At 34.5% G+C, this 12,759-nt stretch overlaps 1 protein-coding gene and 1 non-coding gene across 10 annotated transcripts in view; one reads left to right on the forward strand and one right to left on the reverse strand.

The window, feature by feature from the left end:
• The window catches only part of SERCA (ATPase sarcoplasmic/endoplasmic reticulum Ca2+ transporting SERCA), a 49,617-nt gene that overhangs the window by 13,166 nt on the left and 23,692 nt on the right, over window positions 1-12,759 (forward strand). For 3 of the 9 annotated variants that reach the window (XM_088227492.1, XM_088227489.1, XM_088227486.1), the window contains exons 1-2: window positions 6,697-6,884; window positions 7,338-7,481. In XM_088227492.1, coding sequence (XP_088083618.1) covers window positions 7,364-7,481 — 118 coding nt within the window. In that variant the 5' untranslated portion in view covers window positions 6,697-6,884; window positions 7,338-7,363. Of the gene's footprint in view, window positions 1-2,455; window positions 2,690-6,696; window positions 6,885-7,337; window positions 7,482-12,759 lie in introns of those variants that run through there. The other 6 variants (XM_088227488.1, XM_088227491.1, XM_088227485.1 and 3 more) reach the window with 3 other exon arrangements.
• TRNAE-UUC (transfer RNA glutamic acid (anticodon UUC)) lies at window positions 445-516 on the reverse strand. The gene has a single exon. It is a non-coding gene; the product is annotated as a tRNA-Glu (tRNA).

The following is a 12,759-nucleotide window of genomic DNA, read 5'->3' on the forward strand; positions in this document are numbered from 1 at the left end:
AACTGTTAAAGTGTAGCAAGTAATAACTTGAACCGGCCAATGACAGGTCTTACGCCACGTAAATGCAGTTGGTTTGATGAACAATATTTTGATTGTCTTATGTTTGTACATATACAAATACTAGAAATATGGATGCTCAAACGCAGGCAGAATTGTGAACATTACGCGGTGTGTAGGTCGATCACTTAAACCATTTATGCTGTTTAAATGACTGGTCTTCCGTTTTATGCAGGTATGTAAAATATTATAAGGTATATTCCGTTCTTATAGAGGTTCTGCGTTTCTCATGAAATATCTATTTTTCTTGATAAATTCCCTAATGAGATGAATGCCGTACTTGTCTACACATATTTGGGCATTGTTGATGCTAACTGGTCTTAGAAGTATAAATACCTGAAGAAAAACATTTTTAGGCATTTTCTAGTAGGTGAAATATCATAATATCAACCATGTCGGGAATCGAACCCGAGACCTCTTGCATGAAAGGCAAACGCGCTAACCATTGCACCACGAGCCCGAAATATTTATTTAAAAAGGGTGTTTTACACTGGAACATTTCATAGCCCTTGGACTGGTACCTGCAGCGTAAGACTGATCATCTTACCTTCATATATCAAAAATGATCCAGATACGCTGACATTGGTGTACCAACGCAGTACCTTATGCACCATTAGGAGCGAAAAGAGAATGATGATGAAACAATATGTCAGAATCTCTACAACAACCGTAAATAATGTATTTCTGCTTTTTCATTTCTCAAATAAATAAAATAATTTGTGTAACGCAGATATTAAAGTAGGCAGAATATTATACATTAAGTCACTGATAAATAATGAGCCCTGTAAATTCCAAGACTCGCATATTTCTTCTCAAATGGTGTTCTTTATCTGTTTTAAAATGTTGGTCAATGTGCGCATCTTGTGGTTGACGCGTTTAGCTACAGATTCTTGACAGGACAATAAATATTTATTTAATTATTTTTCACTGCAATATTAGGTATTCCGGTCGTTTTTACGTCATTTTTTTGGACCACAAATGGCCAAAGAGCCCAGTTACAGTGATGAATGGCAGCGCGGAATACACAGGGTTGAGAAAAACATGTGTTATTATTGTGATCTCATCGGGAATCGAACCCGGAACCCCCGTGTGTGAGACAAGCGTAGTCATCACACAGCGGGGTCGCCTTGTTCCCGTGCGAAAATCATGGTGATATTTGTGCATTTGACGTACCAATGAATCATTAGATGCCGAAAAATATTATTGACCTTATAATATTTGATATTAAAGATAATAACAAAAGGTTTCAACATTAACCTAATCAGCATCGTGGCCGGGGTCATGGGCACCCCTGGCAAGATTTAAGATTTAAATTTTGCTCCCTCTGAGACCTATTTTCTAGGAAGAGAAAGAGATAAGATGTGGGTCTGTAAAGTGCGCCCTCCTGAGTGTTGCTATCTCCGCTAATCAATATACTATTTATGGAAAATTTTGTTGACGGTCCAACTCAAATACCTTTTTTATAGCTCTTCAGGCATATCCAGGATATGCTTGATAAAGAAAATGTATTTTGAAATCATCATCATCATTCCCATTGCTCATCTAATGGTGCATAGGGTACTGCATTGGAACACCAATCGCAGCGTATCTTGATCATTTTGTTACCTGAATGTTCGATGGTTAGTCTTCCGCTTCAGGTACCAGTCCAGGGGCTATGTAATATTATGTTGTGAAAACACCCTTTTTAATAAATATTTCATATCAACCATGTCGGGAATCGAACCTGAGGCCTCTTGCATGGTAGGCAAACGCGCTGACCATTACACCACGAGGCAGACATTTAAATACGTAATGTAAATAAATACGCAAAAAGTTCAATGTTAGAGGAAATTCAGAGTTAGCAGAAACGTAATTCATGTATTATGTCTATCCAAAAGGTAAAATGTAAATGAACAAAGTGAAAACGTATTTATAAGAAAATTTAAAAAAAAACAAAATTCTAAACTTATGGGTAGTATATTGTGAGGTGACATTATTTTTATTATTATTCATTGTTTATTATGTGGAAGAAAATGAATAAGTAAATAAAAATTAATAAATAAATAATTCGAAAAAAGTCATAAAGAATAGTATTTAAAATATTCCTTAAGTCATATCAACCGATTACCTTTTTGAAATGACATAATTATGTAAACGATGCGAGGGGCATAAAATCATAAAAAGCATTGCTTGGAAAAAATATTTTAGTGTCCTAATCGTTGGAATGAGCATTGGAAATAAACTATCACAGCATGTCAGTCAAGGTGTGTTTAGTGAAAAATTGGCACCGTATTTGGAATAAATGAAATAGCAAGGGCTGACCGGGGGCGCGAGGCCGGGATTCAGCTAAAAAAAGCCAATAAAAAGACATTCGACGCGACCGTAATAATCGAATTGAATCCTTTCGTCATACAACCCTGGAGATTTAGTTGTGCCATCGTTGGGCTTTGCCAAAATAATTAAGAAAGTCGCTCGCTTGTCCCGATGTGCTAAAAGTATCCGCCGGGAACCGCTGGCCGCCCGGGCTCTCCACTCTAGTGGGCAGTGGGCAGACGAGATAGTGGCCAGTGGCCAGCTCTGTCCCGCCGGCGAGCGCAGTGTACAGACTCCCGCCTTCCTTACTCCCTGACACTACCACCCATACTTGCCGAGAGTAAGTTTCTTCGGACTAATTTAGTGATAACTACTGATAACTACCCCGTGCTTGTGTTTGTGCTACCCTACCACCCTTCTACATTGGACTGTGTTCCCAAATATTCGTCTTGTGTTCGTCAGAATGAAATTGTGACTAAAAATCAATCGACAATTGACAGTGACAGTGAACCTTAAGTGATCAATAGCACAAAAAAAACTATCTTTGAATGTAATTTATAGTTATGTAAACGTTACGTACACTTTTAAATTATTAAAATTATTTGCCGCCGCTAACACATTACGGTAATTTAAAAATACCGCACTTTGTGGGTGTAAAGAGACTAAAATAACCTTACGAAATCACATGGTACAAACTGACCAATCACGTTCATACACATTACGTCTAAAGTTTGATTCGTTTTGTCGCGACATTGCGGAAGGTTTAGATTTTAGTACATATTATTTTATTTCATGTATTTTTTATTGCGTATAAATATAATTATTGAGACATTTTACAACCGATCGATGTATTTTAGAAAAAAATTAGTACGAAACTTGACTTGAAATAGTTCGTCCGCACACTCAAAGAGAGCGCTACATAACCTAGAATCTCCCCGGCGTCGGCTGTCTAGTCCAGGCCTGTGACGGCTCTAGTTCCGCTGTTACACACAAAGCGTTAGTATCGCGTTTGCCCGTTTTCCACAGATAAATTTTAAAGACAACTTCCAGCTGTCATCTTGCTTTGAGAGCGTTGATGTTTCATTCGATTCGGTCATTCTATCAATTCAGTTTTCGTTCGTACGTTCGTAGCTCGTAAGGCAGTTAAAGATTGCTTGAAGTGCCATTTATTGCGGAGTTGACTATCAAAATAAGCCAATTTATTTTATCACCGGCAAATTCTGATTTTAGATTTATTATAGACAGACTGAAATATGGAGGGTCAAATTGTTTGTGGGTGCAGTTCAACGAGTAAAACAAACTGCACGTTTTATATTCCAAGGAATGAAGCACTGGAAGCACTGTGGTTGTCTTTCTTGCCTTTGCTCATTGCTCAACAAGAATTTAATGAAAATTTTAAAGAAACACGTTTATAAGGTCGCGGAATCTGTTTTGGTACCAGTCACTCTGGTTCTACTTTCAGAACCGCAATTAAAAACAAATTGAACTGAACATAGAAGACATTAAAGGAAAATGAAATCTTAAGTATTGTAAGAAAAGTATTATTTTGACAATGATTTTTACATTCGTTGGTTATACAAATAAATAATTTTTGGCATTATCAATTTCAGGTGCAACCATTGATATTGCTGGGCAAAAATTGTATTCAATATTTGATCCGCCACATTTACTTAATGGAATTAGAAATATAATATTTTAAAAGACGTTGAAATATTATAAACATAAAAACTTTGTTATTGCACTGTGAGCAATATTCTGTATTTATAATATTAGTTTTGTATCATCCATCGATGGGAGGAGTACTCTCCTGAAAATATAGTTGTGTTCTGTTAATATGGTAAACGTGTAACGCTAATTACTAAGTCATTGTTTTTATAGTAATAGACATTGTTTCTGAAAGCATATCAATATTTTTTTTGTAATTGTTCCCTTGGTATTATGCTATAGTTTTTTTTTAATTGATTGTTATTTTAAGATCGTTTGTGTTATATTTTTATACATATTTTTATGCGTTTTTTTCTGATAGTAGTTTTATGTTAAAATTATTTTTTAGATGTTTATAATGTATATTATATAAACTTTTATTTTACTGTTTTTTTTTAAGATATGTGGTTTTATTAATGAAAATGTAATATATATCTAATCGGTGTTTTTTTTTTTTACTTTTGTTCCTAATCATGAATTTAACGCATCAAATCGACCACATCGACCGATGGGATTGTCTATGGCTATCAGTGGCGGTGGATGTTTTCCTGTGTCTTAAATAAAAATTATTGTGTTTTTACGCAAAAAAGTAGAAAATAATGATCTAATTTGCTTGGAAAAACGTATTATTTTATTTATTACTGAGTGTTAACAGTACTTTGTGTTTATTTTCGTTCATTGTCCCGATACCTAAAAACCAGGTAACAATTATTTTTTTCCATACACCTGTAGCCAAAATTTATTGTCGGTTTTTATAACTTATTTTAAATTTTTTTTTTCTAAAATGAGTTAAAAGATAAACCTCCGGATCCACCGGATGGATCTCAATCAGACTCATCGTGTGGTACAGTGGACATTGTTCCAGATCCCGTAAAATTCATAACCATTAAGTCAAAATCAAAAAACTCGTAAATTCGGAGAGGAAATCGAGTTAGTCCGACCGCCCCCTCCCACACAAAACCATACCATATCGAGACTAATCTCGCTCCTTCAAAATAATCCACAAATACTGTCCAACTTCGCCAATCAACTCCTACATATAACCTCCCTACTTAACCACCACCATGGCTCCTCAGATGAGGATTCTTCAGTGGAACAGCCATAGCATATTGAATAAAATGGCACCATCACTGCAATGGTTAATTAAAGAAGACATTATTGGTATTGATCATTACCCTATAGTAGTCAACCTCTTATCCAGCCATAGATATTGCCAAAGTGACCTATCCCCTGGGGGAAGACGGAAACCGAGATACATCACAGAAATAGTTAAATGGAGATACTTATCTGACGACATTGAACTCAAAGTGAACGAGCTGCCCACTCCGACGAAAGAGAAGTAGTGAAATGCTATGAAGCATTATCATCATTCGTCGTCAAAGCAGCAGACAAACATGTCCCTGTAAAAGAAAAAGGCAATAGAAATAAATCTCCTCCTACCCCATGGTGGGATAGGCAGTTGGAAAATTATCTGCACTGATAGATCTCGGTTAGATTCGCCAACCCAAATAGGTGCGACTATATGTTGTGAAGATGACAATTTCCAAAGATTAAACGAATTGCACAAGAATGCAATTGTATTTACAGTGGAATGTATCGCAATCTGAGAAGCTGTCAAGTACGCCTTAAGCTCAAAATATAGCAAGTTCCTAATCCTGTTGGATTCCTTGAATGTCTTACAAAAATCAATTCCCCTCCATCCTCTTTTCCTGAGGACGAGCTCGATTTCTTTTTTCTTTATCAGAGGCGTTCAATAAGACTTTTGTTGTGTACTGGATTCCTAGCCATTGTTAGCAAAGGAGGCGGTGCACTCCGGGGTTCTTTCCTACAGTAATTTACTACCACTGGGTGATCTCCTTGCTCTGACAAAGGAGAAGCAACTTCGCACATGGCAAGAATATTGAGTAGCCTCTTCCCAAGCCAAGGAGAGATATATTTTCCAACTAAAGCCAAATGTAACAGAAAAACCTTGGTTTTCTAAACTAATTCTGAACAAGTTTGAGAAATCCTCCATATGCAGAATAAGCGTTGGGCACTGTTGCAATGGTTTTCACTTGTTCAGAATCCATATCCGGGACTCTGCCATTTGCGAATGTCAGCTTGATGAGGAAGATTTAAACCATTTTTTTTAAGCTCTTTAAATGATTGTTATTCTAATTTCCTATCCAACCTCTCTGATATTAATATCCCATTCCCCATTCATATTCTAAGTCTCCTGTCCCCACCCAATAAACATATATTTAAAATTAATAATGTAAATATCTACTTATAAATGGTGTTAAGATGTAAATATATATTATTTATATATTATTATTCAAAATATTAAATACTAACTTACTAAATTGTGTATATATTATTAACACACGTGATAATATATAAATAAACGAAAAAACTCGACACTGGCCAGAACACCCTAGTTGAGAGGTGAAAAGGCATAAAAAACGAAGTAGAAGAAGACCACATCGACCAATATCGATCGGTTTGGTATCACTATTACATCGATATCGATAATCGAATTCGCAATGTGGCGCAACACTAATTCAGTTACTGCATAATCTATGACTAAGCGACACTAGCGCTTCGTGCGTAACAGCATAACTATAATTTAAGTGTCCCATCTAGATATTAGTATATGTAATCTGTGGTCTAGTCAAGTTTAGTGGAAAATGACGGCTGGTTTGGTTACGTGTGCGCGTGGTTTATGATATTTACATCGCATGTGGAGTTTTTATACAATAAAATAAGTGTTAATTTATTTAGTGTAAGGTGTCGTAATTTGGCGTGTATCTTAAAGTTTTGACGTACTTTTCACATGCTAAAATAAAACCTAGGTGAGTTTCATCTATGCCGCTAAGAACGCGATGCGAAGTAAAGCCTGCTGTATTTCAATTATAAAACCTAGCATTTAGCCGTTTCTTACCATTTCGCCTATGCTACCAAAAAATCACGCTATATTTTATTCAGATTTGATATATTTATATCGTTTCTTCGTATATTGTCAGTGCTCTCTGTACTCGCGCCCCAGTTGTCCCAATGTATTTGTCACTGTCGTATAAAACAGCACCGCTTGCTATACCTCTAATTATGTTGTATGATAGGATCTCCTCATTCCTTCTAGAACGTTAGATCGTTTTATTTCCTTAAAATATGCTTTATTCAACATTTGCGAAATTAAGTAAAAGTGCATTGCATGTCCGGAAGATGACGTATGTATGTGCTTGTCACAACATTTTAGTATTACTTATTATTTATACTTAAATTCTAACCTTACTTTTTTGTTTTAGAACTGACGACAACAAAGTAACCAACCATGGAGGATGCTCACGCTAAATCCGTGGACGAAGTATTAAATTATTTCGGCACAAATGAAGACAAAGGTCTTACACCAGATCAAATCAAACGCAATCAAGAAAAATATGGCCCCAACGGTAAGTGTCTCCTCTTTTCCTGTTGAGTTCATAGCATAGTTTCGGAATAAGTAACTTTAGCGTTAACTGGGGTCACTGGATATTCGTTGATTTAGCCAAAAATAATCATTAGTTTATGATATTATTAAGCTGATTGATGACCAACCCCCCTACCAAAGACCCCTTTTAAGTGGAGCGGGGAATCTTAAATCAGCACTTCGTTGCGCCGGCAAAATCTGTTGTGAGAGTGATTTTTTTTCAAAAGTATTTTTAACTTCTCATTAAGATTAAACAATTTTTTTTCAACAAAATATAGTTAAATATTTTCTTAAAATAAAATGACGTATTTTTCCTTTTTGTCACCAATAAAAATGTATTTTAAAAATAACATCCATCAGTAAAAGATACATTGTTTAAATTATCTACTTCACAAAATTCGAAATGTAACTTAACATATATTGCCGGCGCAACGACCCACACTGGAGCCGAATTACGCATTGTTGGAATAAATTATTTTAGTGATCTTTAAAATATGAAATAAATAAAAAAAAATGTACATACATTATTATAAAGTAATTTTAATCAGAAAAACAGGATTTAAAAAAAAAAAAACTTTATTCACTATTTGAGGAATTTTCGGCTTCGTTTTCACTGATCGTGGATTGCGTGGAAACGTCGGACGTTGTAATATTTTATAGAGCCGATAGATCCTAAGTATCCTTTTCAAAATTTACGTCTTTCTTTACGGGAACTTTTCGCGAGCTGGTAACAAGAGGGTCTGAAGATATTAAAAGTTAATTTAATACATCTTCATTAGTTTTTATACGTGACATTTTTAGCGAGAAGCATTCTCTGTATATTTTGAACTCTTTGTTTCTTACTTCTTGTGCCTCTTCACTTAGCTGGCCCATAGGTAATAAAGCATGCTTTATTATTTCATTCCCGTGAATTGAAACTTGGTGAACAGTAACTGTCGTAGGCATTGGATACCACGCATATTTTTCCGCAAAGAGTTTAGCCGTTTCCATAGCGTATATGCGAAACTTATTCACAATTATATTCACGACGCATCAAACTCCGGTGACAACTGTCATCACGCGGAGGCGATACGGTTGGCTTGGCCATGTACTGCTGATGCCTCCTGAGAGCATTAGCCACGCTCGCCTACTTAACAAGGCTTTAGGTTCTCGACGTCCTGGACGTCCACTGCTGACTGTCCGTCGGCAGTTCATGTCAGAACTACGGGACGCGAACCTGACTGAACGATGCCTGAAGGATCTTCGTGGACACCATATGCTCCAACTAGGGAGCGGTCATGGAATGATGATGATGATTATGATATTCATTATTTAAAGTACTCTTGATTATGCTCTTGATTTAAGAATATTAAATTGATTGTAATTAAGTTAAAAGTTTATCTTTAATGCCCTTATTTTATATCGTAATACCGATTCTCCTATCTAGAATACAAATGATTATTGCTGTAGGCACGGCACACACATGCTATTTATTTTATTTGCGAATATCTGAAATGAGGCTATACTGACTGACCTTGTGTTGGAGCAAAGTGACTTTAGTACATATCTTTAAATCTTCATACAGTAAAAACATTAATATTTTAATGAAAACTAATTATTACATACTTATATGAACAATTATTTCTATAAGAGTTTCCTGTTTACGTGTAATTGAAATCAAGAAATAAAATTCTCAAATATAAATAATTACACTTGGCGGCATTATTCTAATACTATTTGCCATAAATATGACGGTTGAGATGAAAAATCTAAATTATATTTTTGATCAACGTTTTAATCGTGTGTATTTCATATGTTTTTTTTTATTAGTCTATCACTTTTAAGACATTACATACATGGGAATATTATATTCAAAAAAAATAAATTTATTTATTTTTAATTGAATTAGTTATACAGTTTATTAATGAACTACATAATATTAGAAATGAACATAATATTAAACATATGTATTACTAAACTTATTCTAAAAAATATTTATTCAATTAGGGAATAAAACATAAAACAACATTCGTAATATTCGGGTCACCGTAAATTTGATTGATAATTACGAAATCTACAATTTAAAATGGTAATATTGTTTCGAAATATTTGCTATAGGTTACTTCTTGTATTTGAAAATAGTAAAATGATTATTCACATTACTATTCGATGCATTCATTTTGTTCGAATGACAATAATAATTGTTTCATGTTCAAAAACATAAAAGCGCCTTTACTTACAATGCTGGTGTGTATCATGTTTTAGAAAAACAAGTACAGCTGGTGACCTACCCCAATAGTAAATAATTAACAATCATGTTATAATTTTAATGAACGCGAAGTAAAAAAGATACACGCACATGAACATCCTCAAACATTTAAAAGCTTAAAAAGAAAATACCCACTCACTACTTACTAACATTTTACGCCTAATTAGTTAGATTTCCAACGTAAAATTTAATTGTGGACATTAATTATAGCATAAAAAACTAAATTCCTTTTGGAACTCCTGGGAAAACCGAAAACTAAAATAAGTTATTGCCTTGTTATAATATCCGCGTTTTAATTTGATTACTGTATTATTTAATTATTTTCGATCATTTTAGTATCGGCTAGTTTTGTCTCACCATAATAATGAAAATATAATAAAATTCATGCTTCCACAAATGATTAATGTGCGACGCTGAGGTTGAATTTACGAGGCGACAAAGCTGTCTCAAACTATTGATATAAAATCATTTTAGTAATCATTCTTAGGATTTTATCTTTTCTGCTATACTGTCGGTATTCTGATAAAACCCCTATGCATTATTTCCTATTCTGAGAAAAATCTATTTTAATGTTTGACTCAACATAAATCTTTTCCGGTCTTTCTTATTCATATTTTGAACATGACACGACTGATTAAAATTGTATGTGCCGAGCAACTTTTTAAGAGCTAGGCAACACAGACCATCAATTTGTTCTTCCTGAATGCGGGACAAATTTACCCTTGATGATGCCTGTGGGGAGGATGATCGGTCTGTTGAACAGCCTACCGAGAGACGTGGATCTTTTCTATGCTGGGACTACCAGTTTTAGACTCTTCCTCTCTAATTATCTATCATAATGTGCATTAGTGACTTATTCATCTTTGTTTACTATTGTTTTTATGGACCATATGTTGGACCTTAATAATCTATTGAGCATTTTTTTTCAAACGTTCTTTTGTAATAACCCAATCATATATGCACTTTGCAGTCGTGCTGTATTGTACATTTATATAAAATAAATAGATACCATTTCAGTTCCTTTAAATTGTTTCAATAGTTAAGAATTCGAAAAAATATCGTGTAAATGGAATTAGTGAGAACACCAGAATACATTTTTTAAAGTACTTTTCAATTTAAAATAAATTAGAAACTAAACTGAGGAAAAAATCATGTAATTGCATTTTTAACCTGTTTTCTCAAATTTTGTCTTTAGACGGTTTAGTCAGTATACCGACGATATACATACGTATATTATATGTTGATGTTTACGACACTTTATTTACCCAGATAATTAATTTGATTTTAAACATTTTAAATCAGATTCTGATATAAATTATTTACAATAATTACATGATTTCGATGTAAATTGACTTAATTATATTTTTTTCTCGTGGTGAAGGTGGTGAAGGATTTTTATTTAAGTATTTTCTTCTTTTTTTAAACAACCCTGTGGTGAAACATGTCATTGATACCTTATTTATATTCTCGGATCGTGGCTCTGTTTATTAAATTTATTTAAAGTTTTATTCCAAGTGATGACGCGAGAGAGAGGCGCGAAAGTTATTTCCTCGATAGCTTAGAGAGCGCATGAACTGATCCAAGATGGTCCAACAAGGTCAGCCAACACACGTTATTAAGGACGTTTGCTGCCACCTAATATACAATGGAAATCGGCTCACCTGTGTTGAAGTGTTCCCCTCGCTCCACCAGATATTATTTACGGGAATAATGCGGATGTTTAGTTCTTTCTTTATTTGGCTTTGTGTATCATAATTTTTGGATATTGATGCGATAATAATAATGTCATTGACACTTTAGCGAATACTATAAATCGATAGTGGTAGGAATATATATTTTTTTTGTCTATCTTGGGGATCACCCAGGAGATTCATTTGTTTTTCCGGAAACTGTCAGTTTTATATTTGAATATGGAATTTTTTAATAGTTGAAATGCGGTAGGTACTGCCAGGCTGCTCGGGTTCCTACTTCTCAAGAAAAAGCCAACAACTAAAACATATAAATGGCAGTAAACATTCACGCGCAACCACCAAGGTTAAATTTGATTCCATTTGACATAATTGTATTAACAATGTTTGGTAGATGGTATTGGTACTAGTTTCCGATTTACCAACTCATGATAATTTGGCTGTTTGATTATTGTAACTTAGCATCGCTATCAATGTAGCAAGTGACTAAATGCAGTTGCGCCTCTGGCTTGCGGAAGTGCGGGTTAATTCGACTACTATGGGACACAGGATATGCATTTATTTTATCGAAGCTATTAAAACTCGGGGAATCAAATTCTAAATCACGTAATATTATGTGTGTGTAGCTGCCAAATAGTCAAATCAGCCACTCAGCAGAGCGGCTAGGCTGTTAATTAAATGCCCGTATTCAACTGAATGGCTAGGCCGTTCGTTAAATGAATTAAGATAACTCGACGTTCATCGTGTTGGCTGGTCTGTCTAGCTAGCCCTTTGGAAACAGCCGAACCAAAAGCCAGCGGGTTAGGTTAGGATAGTTTTTGTATTTTATTTTTTCCTTTTGCAGATGGAATCTATTTTACTCTTATCTGATTTTACTAGTATTTTTTTCGTATCCATTATATATATATTCTAAACAATGATACGTATGTAAATTGTAGTGTATGTACGTTCCTAATCATAATCGGAGCATCGTAAATCTCTCGTTATCTCGACTCGGCATTATTTTGCTGTAAGTGCATTGGGGTAAATATCTAATACTGCTGGCAGACAAAAGGTGACATTCACCGTTCTTCTTGTACATCCCGTTTGTTTTTCTAATTAAAAAATCATCGTGCCGTGTCCTCTTATGTCCACAGTCATTCAGTTGGCGAAAGCGAGAAGATACCATTTTCCAAAATGACAATGTTATTAATTGCAATTATTTCTCTCGACTTGGACAATTCATTAGTTTTGACTTTGTATGTTTGAACACTTTTAGTCTAATGTATTTGATCATGAAATACTCGTACATCTAAAGATACTTAACCGATAACTACGTCTACTTT

This window comes from Micrasema longulum, unplaced genomic scaffold (assembly GCF_059751315.1).
Source record: "Micrasema longulum isolate JH-2025_06_02 unplaced genomic scaffold, ASM5975131v1 h1tg000508l, whole genome shotgun sequence".
NCBI classification, from domain to species: domain Eukaryota; kingdom Metazoa; phylum Arthropoda; class Insecta; order Trichoptera; family Brachycentridae; genus Micrasema; species Micrasema longulum.